The sequence below is a fragment of the Macrosteles quadrilineatus genome, unplaced genomic scaffold (genome assembly GCF_028750875.1).
Source record: "Macrosteles quadrilineatus isolate MER2022 unplaced genomic scaffold, UCM_ALF_1.0 Scaffold_17__1_contigs__length_3442018, whole genome shotgun sequence".
NCBI classification, from domain to species: domain Eukaryota; kingdom Metazoa; phylum Arthropoda; class Insecta; order Hemiptera; family Cicadellidae; genus Macrosteles; species Macrosteles quadrilineatus.
Window position 1 is genome coordinate 1,913,703 of NW_026542610.1, and position 17,264 is coordinate 1,930,966.

Sequence of the window (17,264 nt, forward strand, 5' to 3'; positions counted from 1 at the left end):
AGAATAAACAATATATTTTTTTTTAATTGTGACGTTATTTTTTACCTTTTTCTTGAAATAAATATACATAACTTATGTCAACAATATTCCACAGAAACACTTTTTGCGGATTTTATGAAATAGCATAGCCTACTGTTATTCAAGAATAAAATAATATATTAATAATAGCTTTAGTCAATAGAGTATTACCTAAAATGAGTTTTTTTTTTGTTTTGACATTTTTGTTATGCATTTATGCAGGCCGAAGTATTTTGAATACTTAGATTGTTTAACAATTATTTTGTGAATTTTTAAAAATATTAGCTTAGAATTGACAGAATAATACGGCCGATACAAAAATACTTTAACAATCTTGTAAAAACAATAGTCAAAATACTGTTAATGTTAACAAAATATTGTTAATTGATTATTTCTACATTTTTTGCAAAATTGTCTTAATATTGGCTTAATATTTCCATATAACATTGAAACAACGTTGAAAAATATTAAGACAACATTGTCAAGACAATGTATTTTGTTTCACGAAAACGTTGTAACAATATTGTTACCACATTGATCAATATTTGGGCAATATTGAATGAATGTTGTTTAAATTTTGAAAACAACATTGAAACAACGTTGAAAAATATTAAGACAACATTGTCAAGACAATGTATTTTGTTTCACGAAAACGTTGTAACAATATTGTTACCACGTTGATCAATATTTGGGCAATATTGAATGAATGTTGTTTAAATGTTGAAAACAACATTGAAACAACGTTGAAAAATATTAAGACAACATTGTCAAGACAATGTATTTTGTTTCACGAAAACGTTGTAACAATATTGTTACCACGTTGATCAATATTGGGGCAATATTAAATTAATGTTGATTAAATGTTGACAACAACATTGAAACAACATTGTTATGCTACTTGGGAACTAGAAGAATTAAAGAATCAAACAGCTCATTAGATATGGCTTTATTACAATCATTGATAATTCAGCCACCCCCATTTGCAATGTAATAGGATACACATTCACTTGGAGAGATGAATAATATTTGCCAGTTCTGCTGTGAAACTCAGCCTCCCATACACGGTCCGACATGTCGGCAAACATGTCCGGTCTGCGAAATACCTACCTACTTTCCTACGGTCGTCATTTCAAAGAAAAGTATTTAAAAAAAGTCCGTCCACCAAGTCTGGCTGTTACCATACCACACTCAATCCATCCAGTTCCAATGGCGGAATCTTTGTGTAGTTTCGGTTTTATTTGGTCAGCATCGTTCAGTATGGCAGAATAGTGCAATGAGGGCCTTCCCACTTCAGTTTGGGACGGAATGGATGCAACCAGTAAAATCACACTTTCATATGGCTTCCTTTGTCTTAAAGATGACAACTCTCCTCGCAAAAACTAACTATTTGGTCAAAGAAATGGTTGTGCAAATTAAAGTCATATATGACACTGGTAAGGGAACTTTGAGGAATTAATGGCAGTGGACTCCTTTTCTTGCATAGAGCTTTTCCAATTTTGACTAAAAGTATCCAAAATGTGTGTGTTATAAATTTTAACCCTGCAGCTCATCCATGAGCTAGGTATTGAGGGTACATGTAGGTACATGTTCATTACTAACTTCAGAATGGGAAGTAAATTGTACAACGTTTATAATAACAACAATAATTTTAATTCAATTATAATAAGTCTAATATCTAACTAATATCACCATCAAAAATACAACCACAAAATAATAAATGGCACACTATAAAGAGGAACATTAATTTGAAGCAGTCATTGGTTTCACTTTCAGCTCAGCTGCCAATTGTGCCTGGAATCAAGAGAATAAAATTACACAATGAAGCACTCAACTAATGATTATGATTATTATAATACAAAATTATGTCTGAACTAAAAGTACTCTTGACAGTATTCTCTAAATAGGGGTCAAATTAAGCCCATAAAACCTTAAAACGGTAAATTTTATACAGAGGAACCCCCCTTTATTGCTATAGTTGTATTTGTAGAACTCGCACATGAGAAACTGTAGTAACACAAAAGCACTTACAGAGGCTTTAAGCTGATTCTCATGGTAAAGAACTCCACCTTCAGTTTTGACCTTTTCAATATTTCTTCGCTCTGGATCTCCATGGACCAAAACTGGTTTTTCAGGGTCGGCCTGAAATTAAGATGAATTTTATAATTCAACAAAATTTCTATCATATTCATTTTGATTGCTTAAAATCCAGCTTGGGAATCATGCAGCAATTCATTTTTGACTGTCTTTTCACATTTTCATCATAAAAAAAACAAAACAAAAAACTAATTTCGTTAACAGTTTTAGTTTTACTAAAAAACAGAATATGCACCAAAAAGTAGGGTCATGTGCAAATTACCATGTTAACTGAAAAACAAGGCAAGAAAATCCTTGATATTTACGTTATTCCAATGATTATTTGTTTCACGCACTGACATACAACTAATTGAAACAAACAAATGAGGATTTATATTAAACCTGGTGGTTACTTTACTTCTCGGTAATGCCATTGGTTCAAGGAAATGTGTATTGTTCCATAATCAGTTGCAATACTTAGCGGTTTTCTACTTTATTAGCTTTAAACAATTTTTCATTGTTCCTTTAAATTAGAGAGGAGATTCGGATGGGCGTGCTTACAAGAACCCTTCCTCTACCATCGTCTCTTTTGTTATTTATTTGTACGGTAATTCAAATAATCAAATAATTAATTGTTGGATTAATTTAATAGAACTAGTGTCTAATGGTAGACTCTCACAGTGTTGTTGGGAATTTTCTCTCATCACTCTCTACAATCATTCTAATTGGCAAAATCTACACTTTGGCTTCAAACCCCATTGTGAATCTCGAGAAAAGCTATCGGTAATAGTCTATAATACAAATAACCAATCTAATTTTTTAAGTTCATTGCCTAATATTTTGCACTAAAACATCAAAAGGTTTTCTATTAATTTTCATCCTTGTTTCTGTTTGTACAGTACCAGTAATAATTCGACTTGAAAATACAATAGTACCAAGTCCAGAGTTATACGTACGGGGTCCAGGTTGCGCAGCAAGCCCATCATATCGCTCATCCGCAGAGGAAATTCTGGAGCGAAACAAGCTGGATTGATGGCGATGAAACATTGACCTAGATTGGCCGGCCGCTCACCATCCATCCACTTGCGGATCTTGGGCCCGTAATCAGCTCCTGAAACATCGTGTTGTAATCTAGCTAATAACCAAACCAACTCTTGTTAGGAGTAGATGTGATAGATACCGGTACAAAGGAGGATTCAGATAGTTTGATTGTGGATGTGAATGTATTTTGTGTCTCTCAAAACTGTGCTGGTTAGTAAAATTTATTTTTTGTCCAAAAATAAATCTTTTGTTTTGGATTTAAATTTGCGCACACCACAGACGGAGTAACACAACAGGCTTAGGAGAAGGTCGACCTTTCGCCTAGTGGGCATACATTTGTTTACATGGATTGACTGCATTCAATTCCCTATACACTTCACATGAGCCAGGAACTTTCCTATTGATCCAGGTTATTGTCACTTAATGACACACAAACATCTAATATTTTTATCTTAATCAACCTTTCTGCAGGGGTTGTAATGGGTAATTTTCTGTTTCAATACAAACCAACGTAGGGTGGAATGTGCCGAGTGTTAAATAGCTCTGATTTTTCAAGGTGTCTGAAATGATACCTGTTGTATAGAAATCAGATGCCCCCCAGCATCATTTAAGTTGCCTTGCCAAGCCTTCCATTCTCCCTAGCTTTACTATAACATAAATCTCATTGTTCAAACACAACAGAAACTAGAATACTATTTTAAAGTAATTTATTACACTTTAGTTTTATTTTATAGTAACAATGCTATCATATAATTGTTTCTTTACTCATTATTTTCACTTGTTTTATATAAAAAAAGCACATCTTGGTATGTCAGCGAGATGGTCTATATAATCATCCATCCTCAATAAGATTTGAGTTTCAATTCATTTTTGCTTTAAAACTGATATTTTTATACTAACCTGCTAATATTCCACAAAATGTCTCCACCAGGAGAGCCAGGCCATAGCCTTTGTATCCTGACGTTCTCTCTTCTCCTCCGAGTGGCATTAGTGCCGATGTTTTAAAAGCCAACTCAGCATCTGTAGTCGGCTGTCCATCAGGTCCTTGAGCCCAACCAATGGGAATCGGTTCTTTTTTCCTACGTTGAACTTCTATCTGGAATTAGATGCTCCTTTAAAAGCCTAGGATAGATAAAAAGCTGTCCAAAATAAATTTTATGAGAAAGGTTTGAAGCTTTTTTGATTAGGTACTTGAAACTAAACTCTGTTCTTAATCTTTGTCCAACTAAATAATTTTAGCTCAAGAAACAGATAATTTTTACTAACTAATTACTAAGATTTGTTCTGTTTTTTCATGCATACTTATAAATCTATGTGAATCCGTTGCGATTTTTTAGTTGAACGTTGTTATGAGTCCTAAAAGACTTTTAAGATTATTTCTCATAACCATTTTATAGAAAATTTAGTATTTTTCAAAGCAACCTAAATAAACTAGCGCTAGGTCACAGCAACTGGTATTCAGCACCAAAAACAGCAGTAGTTGGGCAACTAAGAACACATTACACATTCTCTTTTATCAGAACAGTTTCTCCAACACTAATGAAAGAGGAATTTAACATTAATTTAACATAATTATTATTGAAAACTTACTTTGCCAACAGCAACTGCAGTAGTTGCCATATCTAAGACAAAACTGTCCCCGTTTTCACCTGGTGCAGCTAGAGAAATTGGGTTGGTCCCTAGGGCAGACTGAAACAAATTGTTACATTTTAGTGGAGTAAATTATTCAGCATAGAAAAATTATTTTCACCTAAAAGACCAATATTCTATTTCTGACTAACCTACAAAACATTCAAATAAATGAAAGATTTAAGTCTCATTTGAACATAGAGGTCATCATCGAACAGAAGTTCTGCTTTCTTAACTACTAGTCTTTATTATAATTTAACTGAAATAATTTGATGAATAATGAAATAACTAGCAATTGCATTTTATAAGTGGCTGGGCTCAATCCAGCTATACCTATAGGTGTACACATGGTCTCAACTTAAAAAAAATATGTTACAATGTCCTTTATACAAGGCCAATGATAATTTTTTATTCCTCACTAAAAAAAAAGATTTTTCCTTACGTTTTTTTTAAGTTTATTTTTTTCCTTACTGAAAAATTGATTTAAGAGAGTAAAGTGTTGTAATTTACCTTTTTGCTCCTTGTTGGACTCATCAAAGGTGAAGTGTTTGTAAAAGACATTCCCTGGAACAAACCAAATACTTTTAGTGGTGTAGTGAAATAGTTATTTGTGTAACTAGTGGTGAAAGTGGCACTTTGCTGCACACGAGAGCAATGTTTACGCACGAGCCGCAGGCTCGTGCGGAATGATCTCGAGTGCAGCAAAGGCCTTTTTCACTCGTGTTACACATTATATTTTTCCTACAGTCACTATAAAGCATATAAATAATTAGCCTTTCAAACACTATACAACACGTTTTTAGGTTCAGCTGGCAACACAAATGGTGCCCTAGAGAAAGTAGTAACCGCGGTCCGTATCACTCCGCTATTTTCCTTGGCAAGAAATGTGCTCCGCGTTTTGAGAATATAGTTCCGTATGTTTTTGTAATTTGAAGTGGTTTCCGTGCCTAAAAATGCTTTAGGTATTTTCTTGTTTATTAAGATCGTAGGAATGTTTTTAAAAAGAAAAGTCCAGAAAGTTCAGAAATACCGAAACTATAAACACGAAATGACAGGTTAAATCGTAGTTATAATAGTCAATCAGCTGCTCATAGTATTATTATCTTTAAGTGTTGCCAACCTATTTCCAAGCGTACACGGATTAAGTGCATAATATAGAACCACGCTGTTTTGTGTTGTTTCATTGGAATCCTGATGTGCGGCAAAGTATAAACCGTACGACAAAGTATAAACCGTACGGCAAAGTATAAATATGCAGCAATTAGCAGCTTTCTGTACTACAAACAGTACAAGGAAGCCAACTTTGTCGGGTGACTGTAGGAAATAGTATATTTCATAACAAGTGAAGAAAGTGAGTCATTACATATTTGAGACCATGTTTGAAGTGTGAGATTTATTGAGCACTTTAAATGGTCGAGAATATGTATGGACCCACTTTCACTCGTGTTTTGAACGTTTTACTTTTCGCTACACTACAAAGACTAATTATTTTCTTGAACATAACAAAACTCATAGCATTTTTCAGGTTGTAACATCTATATCTATAAAAGAGGAACTATGTATGTACGGTATGTGTGTATGTATATATGTATATACATTATGGACTCCAAAACCTCTCGACAGATTGTAATTAAACTTTCAGGCATTATTAAGCATCTTTCAAGAATGGTTCGAGTGAAGTTTGGGGCAGATCCGTCAAAAGGGCTTTGCCCCAGAGGGTTTTAAGCGGGCCGATGTCAGACTTTTTGATCTACAATGTTTACAAATAAACATAATTTAAAAGCAGATGTTTACTTTCACCTTTCACCAACTGTTTTGTAGGTTTGAATAATCACAACATTCTGTATTAGCATTAGTCATGATTTGAAATAGTGCCACAGGGTTTCTACAGAGTGCAGCACAGAAATCTATTTCACTTTTGAATAAGTCCAAATGTATTAAACCCCAATCGCAGCACACCTGTGCACTTAACAACGTTTAAATTCTCCAATGTTAAATATTAAAACATAAAAACCTTTATCAAAGTATTAAAAACAATAAAGGGATGACTTTTTTAAATATGACAACAGCTAATTTGCAACCAAAAGATGAGTGAGCGTAGCGAACGAACTTCAACCAGGACGTGATTGAGCCATGCAAATACTTATGAAGTTAAACGGGGCAAAGCCCGTGGGTACAGCTAGTCAATATTAAAAACAGTTAATATTTACTTTGGTTGTACAGTTTTTGTTTGTTGAAAATTAAAACAGTTGACAAAACAATAACACATTTTTGTTTGTTTACGTCGGCAAAATCCCAAAAAGATAGTAAACATTACTTTCGCACAGTAAACATTTCTTTTGCCGTAGTAAACAATGTAGGCTAACTATGAATTTTTGCAGGTGATAAACATGTAATGAAGACAAGCCATAGGGACAAAAATCATTCAGCAGGTTTCACTTCCCAAGGAATGCCAAAATAATTGATTATTTCGATTTGTGCTTTTGAATTTTAAAAACAAATTAGAAATACTGGGAAAGCAATTTGTCAGTGCAAGTGGATCCAATCATACACATGAAACAATGTAATATGGAACATAACTCGTTCATTATCAGGTGATCAGTTACAGCACGTGTTACGTCTTTCATCATCTCGGCAATATCTCGCGACAGGTGAAACATCAGACGTTAATTGGAACGTTGACTGTCTACACCGCTTAATTGCTCCTGCTGAATCTCCCATTTATTACAACTGTCGCAGTCGTGACAAAATTTACTTTGACTAATTCAATCCCATCTTTGGAAAAAATGAAAAATTAGTGGGTTTTGATGATTAACAACAAATTTGATCTATAATCGTGATATTATATACCTACTTTATCGCCATTTCAATGAAAAGTATTATAGTATTATTAAATTGTTAAGATTTTTTTGTGATAGAAGTTTTCACTTTGAGGCAAATTTTTTCCATCAATTAATTTGTTGAAAATATACTGTGTGGTAGGGCACCAAAATATTTTCATAAAATTAATGAACAATGACAATTTGAGTGCTTGAGTAAAGAATGCTTTAACATTATTAAATCAACATAAAAATTATGGAAATGAAAGATTAAAAAATCATAATAAATTCTTATAACAATAAAATCTTCCTTCCACTGCATGGGAAAGATAACAATTTCTACAGCTGTAAAGTCAACAATATCCTACACAAAATAGATCATTTCCGCTCTAAAGCGGGAATGGATCATTCGCTAAATTAGCTGATTTCACAGTTAGCGTTGATTTCTACACCAACCACAGCTGCGGATCCAGGGTACATTATAACAACCAGTAATCAAATAACATTACCTAAACAAGGCGAACATAGCCTAAATGACATTTTAACACCTAAAAAGTTAATCTGTGTGTTATGATAGGTTAATTATGGTGGTAGGAAAAATGTTGTGTGTATTATCAACAAAAACAGTCATTGCCGCTCTCCAAATCTATGGCTGCACTTATGCTAAAGCTTTGTACGGTCATCTATGGTTTTTGAGCGGCGATGACGACAATGACCTACTTTGCACTCTTAATACAAATAGTTATGTTTCTACACTGTCCAATCACCTGTTTTTGTTGTACATTTATCAACAGCAAAAATTTACAGTACTGCTTACTAGGTTAGGTATGCAAAGAGAAAGTTTACTATCTTTTTTTGATTTTGTACATATACAAACACATTTGTTATTGCTTACATTTCTAACAATCAAAACTGTACAATCAATATAAATTTGATTTTTTTCCATGTAATAGATTTATAATAGTGAATTTACTTTTATAAAAAATTGGAAAAGATATAAGAGATTATTGAATCAGGTTCAAACCACCATTGCTAAAACAACTGTGACTACAAATACTAACAGTCATAAGGAAATGTGATAAAGCTATATAGTGATATGTTTCAAGGTGAAGTATTTGATTAGTAAAATATGTGTGACGACTTTGCTTTTGGTGTTATATTATTTAACTAAGCTCAATAGAAGTTTTATGAGTTGGAAGGAAATTATTTTATATATGAATTATTCAGTAAAGTTTTGATGACCCTGACATCTGCCTAAAAGCCTCGTTCCCACAATACGTGGTAGGGCGATACCATGGATGATGTCCTTGATCAGTGAATGGATCGGTGAGTATGCAAGCATTTATGAAGCTACTGTTCCTGTTCCTACAACGTGTGTTGGTTTGTACATTTCAAGATGCACTAATGGGCTGGGATAACAGTGCAGGAGAGCACCCCCTGCCAATCCTTTGATGTTTCATGAGTTTACCGACTCCGAGCGGGAACAATTCGGACCCAAACAAACCATTTTGTACCACTTCACAGACCACGGACGTACTGTTGTCACGACGTGTATTGATACGAGCCCTTTATCTATGACATTCGTGGTATCGCCCTACATAAAATTTTTATCTCTGAATAGAATTACCAACCGTGCAGTTGTATACATTAAGAAAATCAATTTATGATATTGTACGTTGACTAAGCTACTGCATTTTCTCAGAATTGAACCAGCAAACTTCTAAATACCAAGCGGACCCTAAATGCATTTAGCTAAGTTTAGTCACAATTGGTTGGAATTAGAGGAACTCTTCCGTATTCTACACTTTATTAATAATCAATTTTCGAACCCACACTTCAACCCAAAATTAATGTTAAAACATTTGAATTTAATAATAGATAATGTAGATGTGAATGAGAACATTTTCTTATCCTGAAGTGTAGCAAACTATTTACAGTTTATTTTAAAAATATTTTATGACTCAACAGCAATAACTGTGCGTCAGTGTGATCACATGATCCGTCACCATCAAGTGAACATTTCATCACCACGTCTTGACAGGACAGATGAAGATGACACCTTGGTAATTGTATGAGATCTGTCATGTTAATGAACGTGGACTTATGCTCTATATTACAGAGTCAACTTGTTTTAGCATTTGAGGTTAATTTGCTCAAAGGATTTCTTTTCTTGTATTTTTACTTAAGAAACACAAGTGACAGCTTGTTTGTTAGGGGTATATGATGATGAATCTGAATGTAATAACTGAAAATTGCTCATCATAGCTATGTAGCTGAGAGATTATATTGCTCACTTGCTTATATTTCTATTTAGAAGGATTTTATTTTGAACCTGAAAAAATTCAAATCCTTTGATGATCTTTTAATCCAAAACTGCCATAACATACACACCCTAGTGTGTTAGCACTGTAAAAATCTAATCAAATAATGACAAAAAAAAAAGAATAATGATGACTTGTCTTCTTTCTACTCCCCAAAGGAGTCCTATTTTTTAAATTAAATATTAGTGTTGTTATGTGACCTATTTTTTTTTGTGTACACTGGTTAGACTCAACTCTTTACTTTACCAAAACCACTCCTTGAACTGTGTTAGCAACACACCTAAAATACTTGTTTTTTATTCGTCTACTTTCCAGTTCAAAATGAACAACATTAAGTGCTAGTAAACTATGTAATCTTCATTTGAAAGTCCTTGTCTGATTTAAAATTTATATTTACAGTACCGGCCGATGGTAGGGCATGTGATTTGTTTAATCTTCACATTAAAATTCAAATATATTTAAAGGAATGTAAATAAGGTAACTTAGCTTTACAAAACAACCAAAACCGCTTCCACATCACTGTTTTGAGTTTCAGCAATAAGTCAAAAAATTATGTGCTCTAAACAGTGTATATTTCTTTTCATCAAATAAATAATCCAACGACTCTAATCACAAATAAGGAAAAGTTACGATTCTATAAGTGTATTTACTAAGAGGCCCTTGACCCTATATTCAGTTATCAACATTTTAAGTACGACTGGTAGTGTGTGATTAATATTTGATGACTTATCTGATTAATATAAAAAAATACCGTACTAATCTGCTGTGTTTAATGCTGATATAAATATATCTTTATTCAAAATTCAACCTTTGTGGAAAATAAAAACAAGACTTATTTTCCAAAACTAATAAACCTGTATGGCAGATTTTTAACGCCATTCACTAAGCTATAACAGTTTCATTAACAGTCCATTGCCAGATTGTCCAAACATCAATAGTCTTGTTGATAGAAACTCATGAAAATGTTTTTTGTATAATAAGCCTTAAGGGTAATTATTAAGAAAGTGGTACAGTAGCATTTGCAAAAATGGGATGAATTGGTCTGTGTCATATTGTGAAAATCTTTCTACTACCTATATTAATATGTGAGGTATCCAAGTTTTGTAATGTCTACTAATCTAAGAGAAATGATTCACCCTTGCTTTTTCATCTCGGTGTGACGAAAGAAGTTATTGTGCTCACCAAAAATTCAACCAAACACAGTGTTGAAATATAAATAATTTAATGAAATAGTTATTTGTGTAACTAGTGGTGAAAGTGGCACTTTGCTGCACACGAGAGCAATGTTTACGCACGAGCCACAGGCGAGTGCGGAATGATCTCGAGTGCAGCAAAGGCCTTTTCACTCGTGTTACACATTATATTTTTCCTACAGTCACTATAAAGCATATAAATAATTAGTCTTTCAAACACTATACAACACGTTTTTAGTTTCATCTGGCAACACAAATAGGTGCCCTAGAGAAAGTAGTACCCGCGGTCTGTATCACTCCGCTATTTTTCCTCGGCAAGAAATGTGCTCCGTGTTTTGAGAATATAGTTCCGTATGTTTTTGTAATTTGAAGTGGTTTCCACGCCTAAAAAAAATGCGTTAAAGGTATTTTCATGTTTATTAAGATCGTAGGAATGGTTTAAAAACGTTTAAATGAAAAGTCCAGAAAGTTCAGAAATACCTAAACTATAAACACGAAATGACAGGTTAAATCGTAGTTATAATAGTCAATCAGCTGCTCATAGTATTATTATCTTTAAGTGTTGCCAACCTATTTCCAAGCGTACACGGATTACGTGCATAATAGAACCACGCTGTTTTGTGTTGTTTCGTTGGAATCCTGATGTGCGGCAAAGTATAAACCGTACGGCAAAGTATAAACCGTACGGCAAAGTATAAATATGCAGCAATTAGCAGCTTTCTGTACTATAAACAGTACAAGGAAGCCAACTTTGTCGAGTGACTGTAGGAAAAATATTTATTTAAATGATTAAACAATATTTCCTAACTGATAGAGTCTAGTTGATTCTTTCCTCAAATAATCTGACAGTACAAAGATATCTCTGTCAATATTTATTTGGTGGGTTCACAAGATAAAATGGGTAATTGGAAACTATACTTGACTTGTGTCTTGTTGGGTCAAAGTATTTTGATCTTTTAGATTGCTATATGAACTGATATATTGTTTTTCACAATATAAAATACTAACAATAATAACACTAACAATAGTATGATATTGACGAGGTTAAACTACCAGATCATCTTGCATTGAAGATTAAATTAAGAAAAATCACTAATACTTACTAACATATTGTGCTTTAATGCCAGCATACTGTACCATCCAGCTATTCCATAGTGGTTTGAACCTAAAAATCAGAATATTATTATAAGAATAAGATAATTGACAAAAGCTAACTTTTGTAAACTGATACTAAATTTGTACAAACCCAATAAGCTTAATTTCTGTTTTAGCTGACCTTGCTCAAGAGTAATTGTCTAAACATAGAAATTGAAATTCTAAAATGTGGCATTTGCTATACAGGTATTACAACACATATGATATTTTAAAACTAATTCTATAGTCAACATTCCATCCACTATAAATTAGCGATCTATGTAGGTCTAAGAAAAGATGAATATATTATGTGAGCAACAAGATGCAAAATCTATTTAAATTTGGAACTAAACTCTTTAAATATAGCAATTTGAAAATGCCAAAAGTAAATATTTTACCTTTAGCAACAACCCAACCCACACCACACTCTTTTGCCTTGTTTATTGCAATTTCCATGCAGAAGTTTCCAACCACTGGTCCAAGAGCGTTGTTCCCATCCACCCAAGCTGTAGCAGACGACTCATTCAGGATAGTGGGAACAGCTGATCCATCACATGTCTTGTGCTTTACATCTCGCACATACATCTCTGTAACAATGAATTGATCAAAAGTTTCCAATCTCTGGTCCAAGACCGTTGTCCCCAAGCTGTAGCAGACGACTCATTCAGGATATTAGGAACAGCTGACATATCACATGTCTTGAGCTTTACATCTCGCACATACATATCTGCAACAATGAATTGATCAAAGGTTTCCAATCACTGGTCCATGACGTTTTCCCCAAGCTGTAGCAGACGACGCATTCAGGATATTAGGAACAGCTGACACATCACATGTATTGAGCTTTACATCTCGTCCATCTCTGTAAGAATGAATTGATCAAAAGTTTCCAACCACTGGTCCACGACTCATATGGAACAGAAGAGATGGTAGAATCATCCTGTCTAGTCCTGTACATACAACGTAGATTTTGTGTAAAAAAATATTATTCTCCACCAGCGTATTGGTTGTTCTCTTAAGGAAAGCCTGGTTTGTAGCTTAAGAAGGTGTTAGCATCCAAGAAACAACATCAGAAACGGTAAAAATTATGGACATAACGTTTATTGGCGAACTAAGTAAAGAAATTAAAAATGGCCATTATAGGTGCTTAATATTAAACATACCTAAGAAGTACTGTAAGAAGTTAAATACCTTTGGGCAAAGTTAACCGCAACTAAGGAGAAGGGGAGTAAACATATGAAGTACCAGCTTAGCTCTAAGAGGGAGAGGGAGTCCATTGGTTACGTTTAATGCTGTTGTCAGAAACATTAATACTTTTTTCTTAGTGTTTAATCAGATTTAAAACAATTCTAGATTAATAAACAGACTTAAAAATCTAAATTCTCAACCAATTTGTTACTAATTAATCAAAGATTAGTATTTTTGTGAGTTTCCAAATAGCAAGGAAAATGTAAATATAGATGTAAAATAACAGACATTCCTAAATTCTGGAATAAGGTTGAACATTTCTATTGAATTTCGAATGCACCAAAGTAATCAAAAAAGAATCATTGATGATAGCCATAAAACCAAGCCGATGAGTAACGTCCAATCAGAAATCGGTTACAAGACAGTTAGTGGGCATGGGACATAACAACACATCAATGTTTATTGCCTCCCATGACGCAACTCTATGTTTGACATGCTCCAGATAGATTCTGCTATCTTTAATGTAAGTAAGTTGAGTGACAAACAGACAAATTTTACTATCTTATCAGATTGTAATTCTCAGTTGACTTTACTGGGTTCTATTGCAACTGGAGGAAACTAGACCAAATTTTAACTCAGTTAATATTCATCATGTATCATTGTTTCATCATTTTTTTCATCATCATACTCCATACTCCAACCAACTCTCTTCCCATCAATGGTGTTTCCCACCAATCTTAATTCTTTTTTGGTTGCACTGATACAGGTATTTTATTTAATCTCTCTGGAATTTACAAACAATTCTCTCCACTGTTCCTTTTATGATACCCTAAAAATTTTCCTATTGTATAAGGAATTTTCAATCCTTAAATAAAAAAAAAATAATTAAAATAAAGAGGGTTGTTCAAAAGAAATATATAATTTCCTTGTCCTTAAGTTTAGCAGTGCTTGCATTTACATCCAAGGGGATTAGTTAGATTGATTATAGATTAAGTGTATATTTACATTACAGATTACATTATTATCAAAGTAAAATACAATAAAGTGTACGGAACATGAAAAACTATGCGTTAAAGGCCATATTATTTTGTAAAATGTTTAGTTACAGTAAAAATAAATTGGTTTGATCTCAGATCTCTGGACCAAATTAATTACAGTATACTAATTTAATTTTGAGTTGTTAAGAAATATCAAGATTGAGCAATTAATGCTCCTCTAGGGTTAATAAGTTGAACAAAGAGATGATAAAACTAACTATAATTTTTAGAGCTTATCATCAATTAACCAGCTTATTCTTCTATACAGTATAAATTAATAAGAGTGATGATTAAAATTTACCATTAATTTGACATTTGCATGGACATAGATCCAAATGAAAAAATATGAAACTTTAACACATTTTAATTTTTTTTTATCAACGTGCGAGGAACTAAAAAAATCTATAATTTCAAAAAAGATTGTTTTGGGACTCTATAAAAAAATTAATATTAGCCTAGTTTAATATAAAGATATATACGATAAAGATATAAGTTTAATATACGAGATAGCAATATTTGCAGTAAGCAATTTCAAACAATTTGTATCATCAGATAAAACAAAAGTAAGATACTCGTATGATTTTGCTGTGTGAGCAAAGATAGCTGAACCAGAATAACTGAAGGTCAGACTTAAGAGGAATAGATTTTAGTATATACAATCTCAAAATAAAGAGTGGCTACTTTTTTATTCTCCGATAGTACAATACACTGCTGTAACCAGCTGTTTTGGAGTGAATATTTAAGGTTGAATTTGAAATGATATAATTAAAAAATATCTAAAAAGAACAATAAAACAAGTCATAAAAGGCAATGACTGTGATTAATCATGTGGGTCAGTATAGTCTCAACAACAATCACAGAAACAAAAGATCCTAATTATAAAAAATTTTGAATTAAAAAAAATGTCTATGTTGGTTGTAAATATTAACTCTAGGAAAGGTTACAAAATATAAATTATTTTTAAATCAGTGCTGTTTGGTACAAATCAATCCTAGGGAAACAAACCGTTACAATTTAAATTGGAATGGCCATAACTATTTTTATTTTTGGGAAATACAAAAAGAAACATTTTGAATCCTTGGGCCAGTTTGTAAATCTACACAGCACGGATAACATTTCTTCATACACAAGTTGACTATTGGAATTATTTACAAGATGTGACGTTTAGTGAATGATAATCATGAAACAAGGACCTCTTAAATAATTAGATATCAAACGTCTTATAATCTCTCTTTCTCAGTTAAAGATTCTTTTGAAGGGCGTAAGTAGGTACTGTACAAGTCTTGCAAGCAACTAACTTAGGAGGCCTAATGCCTAAAAATGTAAAATTACAAATTATTACAAAAAAATCAGTAAGCGACTATAATAAATAAATATCCATTTAAGAATTATATTAGCAGTAGGACAAGGAATTAATTGATATTAGCAGTAGAGCAAGAAATTAATTGTTGAACTGGAGATCTGGGTAAACATCTCAAAATTATCACAAGTAAATCTGAAGATTATGTAATCCATCAGTTGCTCTAGCGAAACACTATCATATCACAAATCTACAAGATTATGATGTTAACTTGATAGACAAATCTAAAGAACGAAATGAGCGAAAAATATTATGAATTCAAAACTCTACAATAAGGAAAACAAAAAGCAAAATACTTTGAAAGTAAACAATGATATAACCTTAAAATATTTTACATACCTAGTCTGTTAAGACCATGACTGTAATGTCCTCTATTATCTGCTTCTACAAGAACATCAGCTAAAGCTGTGGCGTTTGCTTGAGGTGTCCCCACAGCCGTCATACAATCCACACAAAACCGGCGAACTTCAGCTAAAGCAACTCGCGCCATAGTTGCGTCTTTGACAGCTAGCAGACGACAATAGCTTTAGCGACGTTAGCGTAGTGTAGCAGAAGCGAATTCAATGTCAAACAGTTGTTGGAGGGGGGCGTCAGCTGATTGGAAGTCGCCAAGTCACATGACTAACCTTCAACTTGTTTATCCACTGCTACCATAACCGGCACGCAATTAAGTAATCAATAAACATGAGAAAGGGTGGATTGTAGAAGGGATCAGTATTTTGCGGAGTTTTAAATATTGTGAATAACTGTTTTTATTATATTATAATCTTTTGAACGGTAGTCAATGTATGTGATCGTTGATGTATACATACATGGTTTGTAGTTATTATTTTGTCACTGCTATTAAATACATACAACAAATAATCATCATGACACAAGAAAGGGTGTATGCTAATGCAGTAAATGGGGTGTAATTCAATAGTTTTGGGTGTTTACAATTATTAATAATATTTTTGAACGACAGTCAATACCACTGTATATAGCTGAATTAGTTAATGTCAGTATGTGTTGTTAAAGTGATGAATCACTATGTGTTCTTGGGTCAACGATCAATGTAGTAAGTTAGTTTGTAAGAAAACGAGGGTTCTTCAAGACTTTGAAACTAGTGGGTATAACACACAAAACTATTTTATAAAAAGTTTTATTTGAACTTACATTTTAAATTAAACACAAGCAACTTACAATTAAGGACTATTTACAATTATATACACATGTATTCCATCTTTATTAATGACACACAGCGAATAATAGGTTTTATGTTTTTTTTTATTTTAATTATTCTAGGACAAGGTATTTTCATAAAAATCTATCTTTTTGTGACCTTAATTCCGGATTTTAATATAATTCGACAAATTACTAAACATATTTTTAGTAACAATAATACACCCACAAAAGACACATTGAACTACAAATCACTAAAAATTAGAGCACTCAAATAAAAAATTAACATA

At 32.8% G+C, this 17,264-nt stretch overlaps 1 protein-coding gene across 1 annotated transcript; it reads right to left on the reverse strand.

Annotated features, from left to right (window-relative positions):
• Positions 1-1,645: 1,645 nt before the first annotated feature.
• Positions 1,646-16,342, reverse strand: LOC129005224 (uncharacterized oxidoreductase YjmC-like). Its single transcript, XM_054434058.1, has 9 exons — positions 16,153-16,342; positions 12,627-12,815; positions 12,198-12,259; positions 5,272-5,325; positions 4,723-4,821; positions 4,033-4,228; positions 3,048-3,202; positions 2,047-2,157; positions 1,646-1,809 (listed from the first exon to the last, which is right to left on the reverse strand). Exons 1-9 carry the CDS (start codon positions 16,301-16,303, stop codon positions 1,759-1,761), a joined length of 1,068 nt encoding a protein of 355 aa, XP_054290033.1. The 5' UTR covers positions 16,304-16,342; the 3' UTR covers positions 1,646-1,758.
• Between the last annotated feature and the right edge of the window lie 922 nt (positions 16,343-17,264).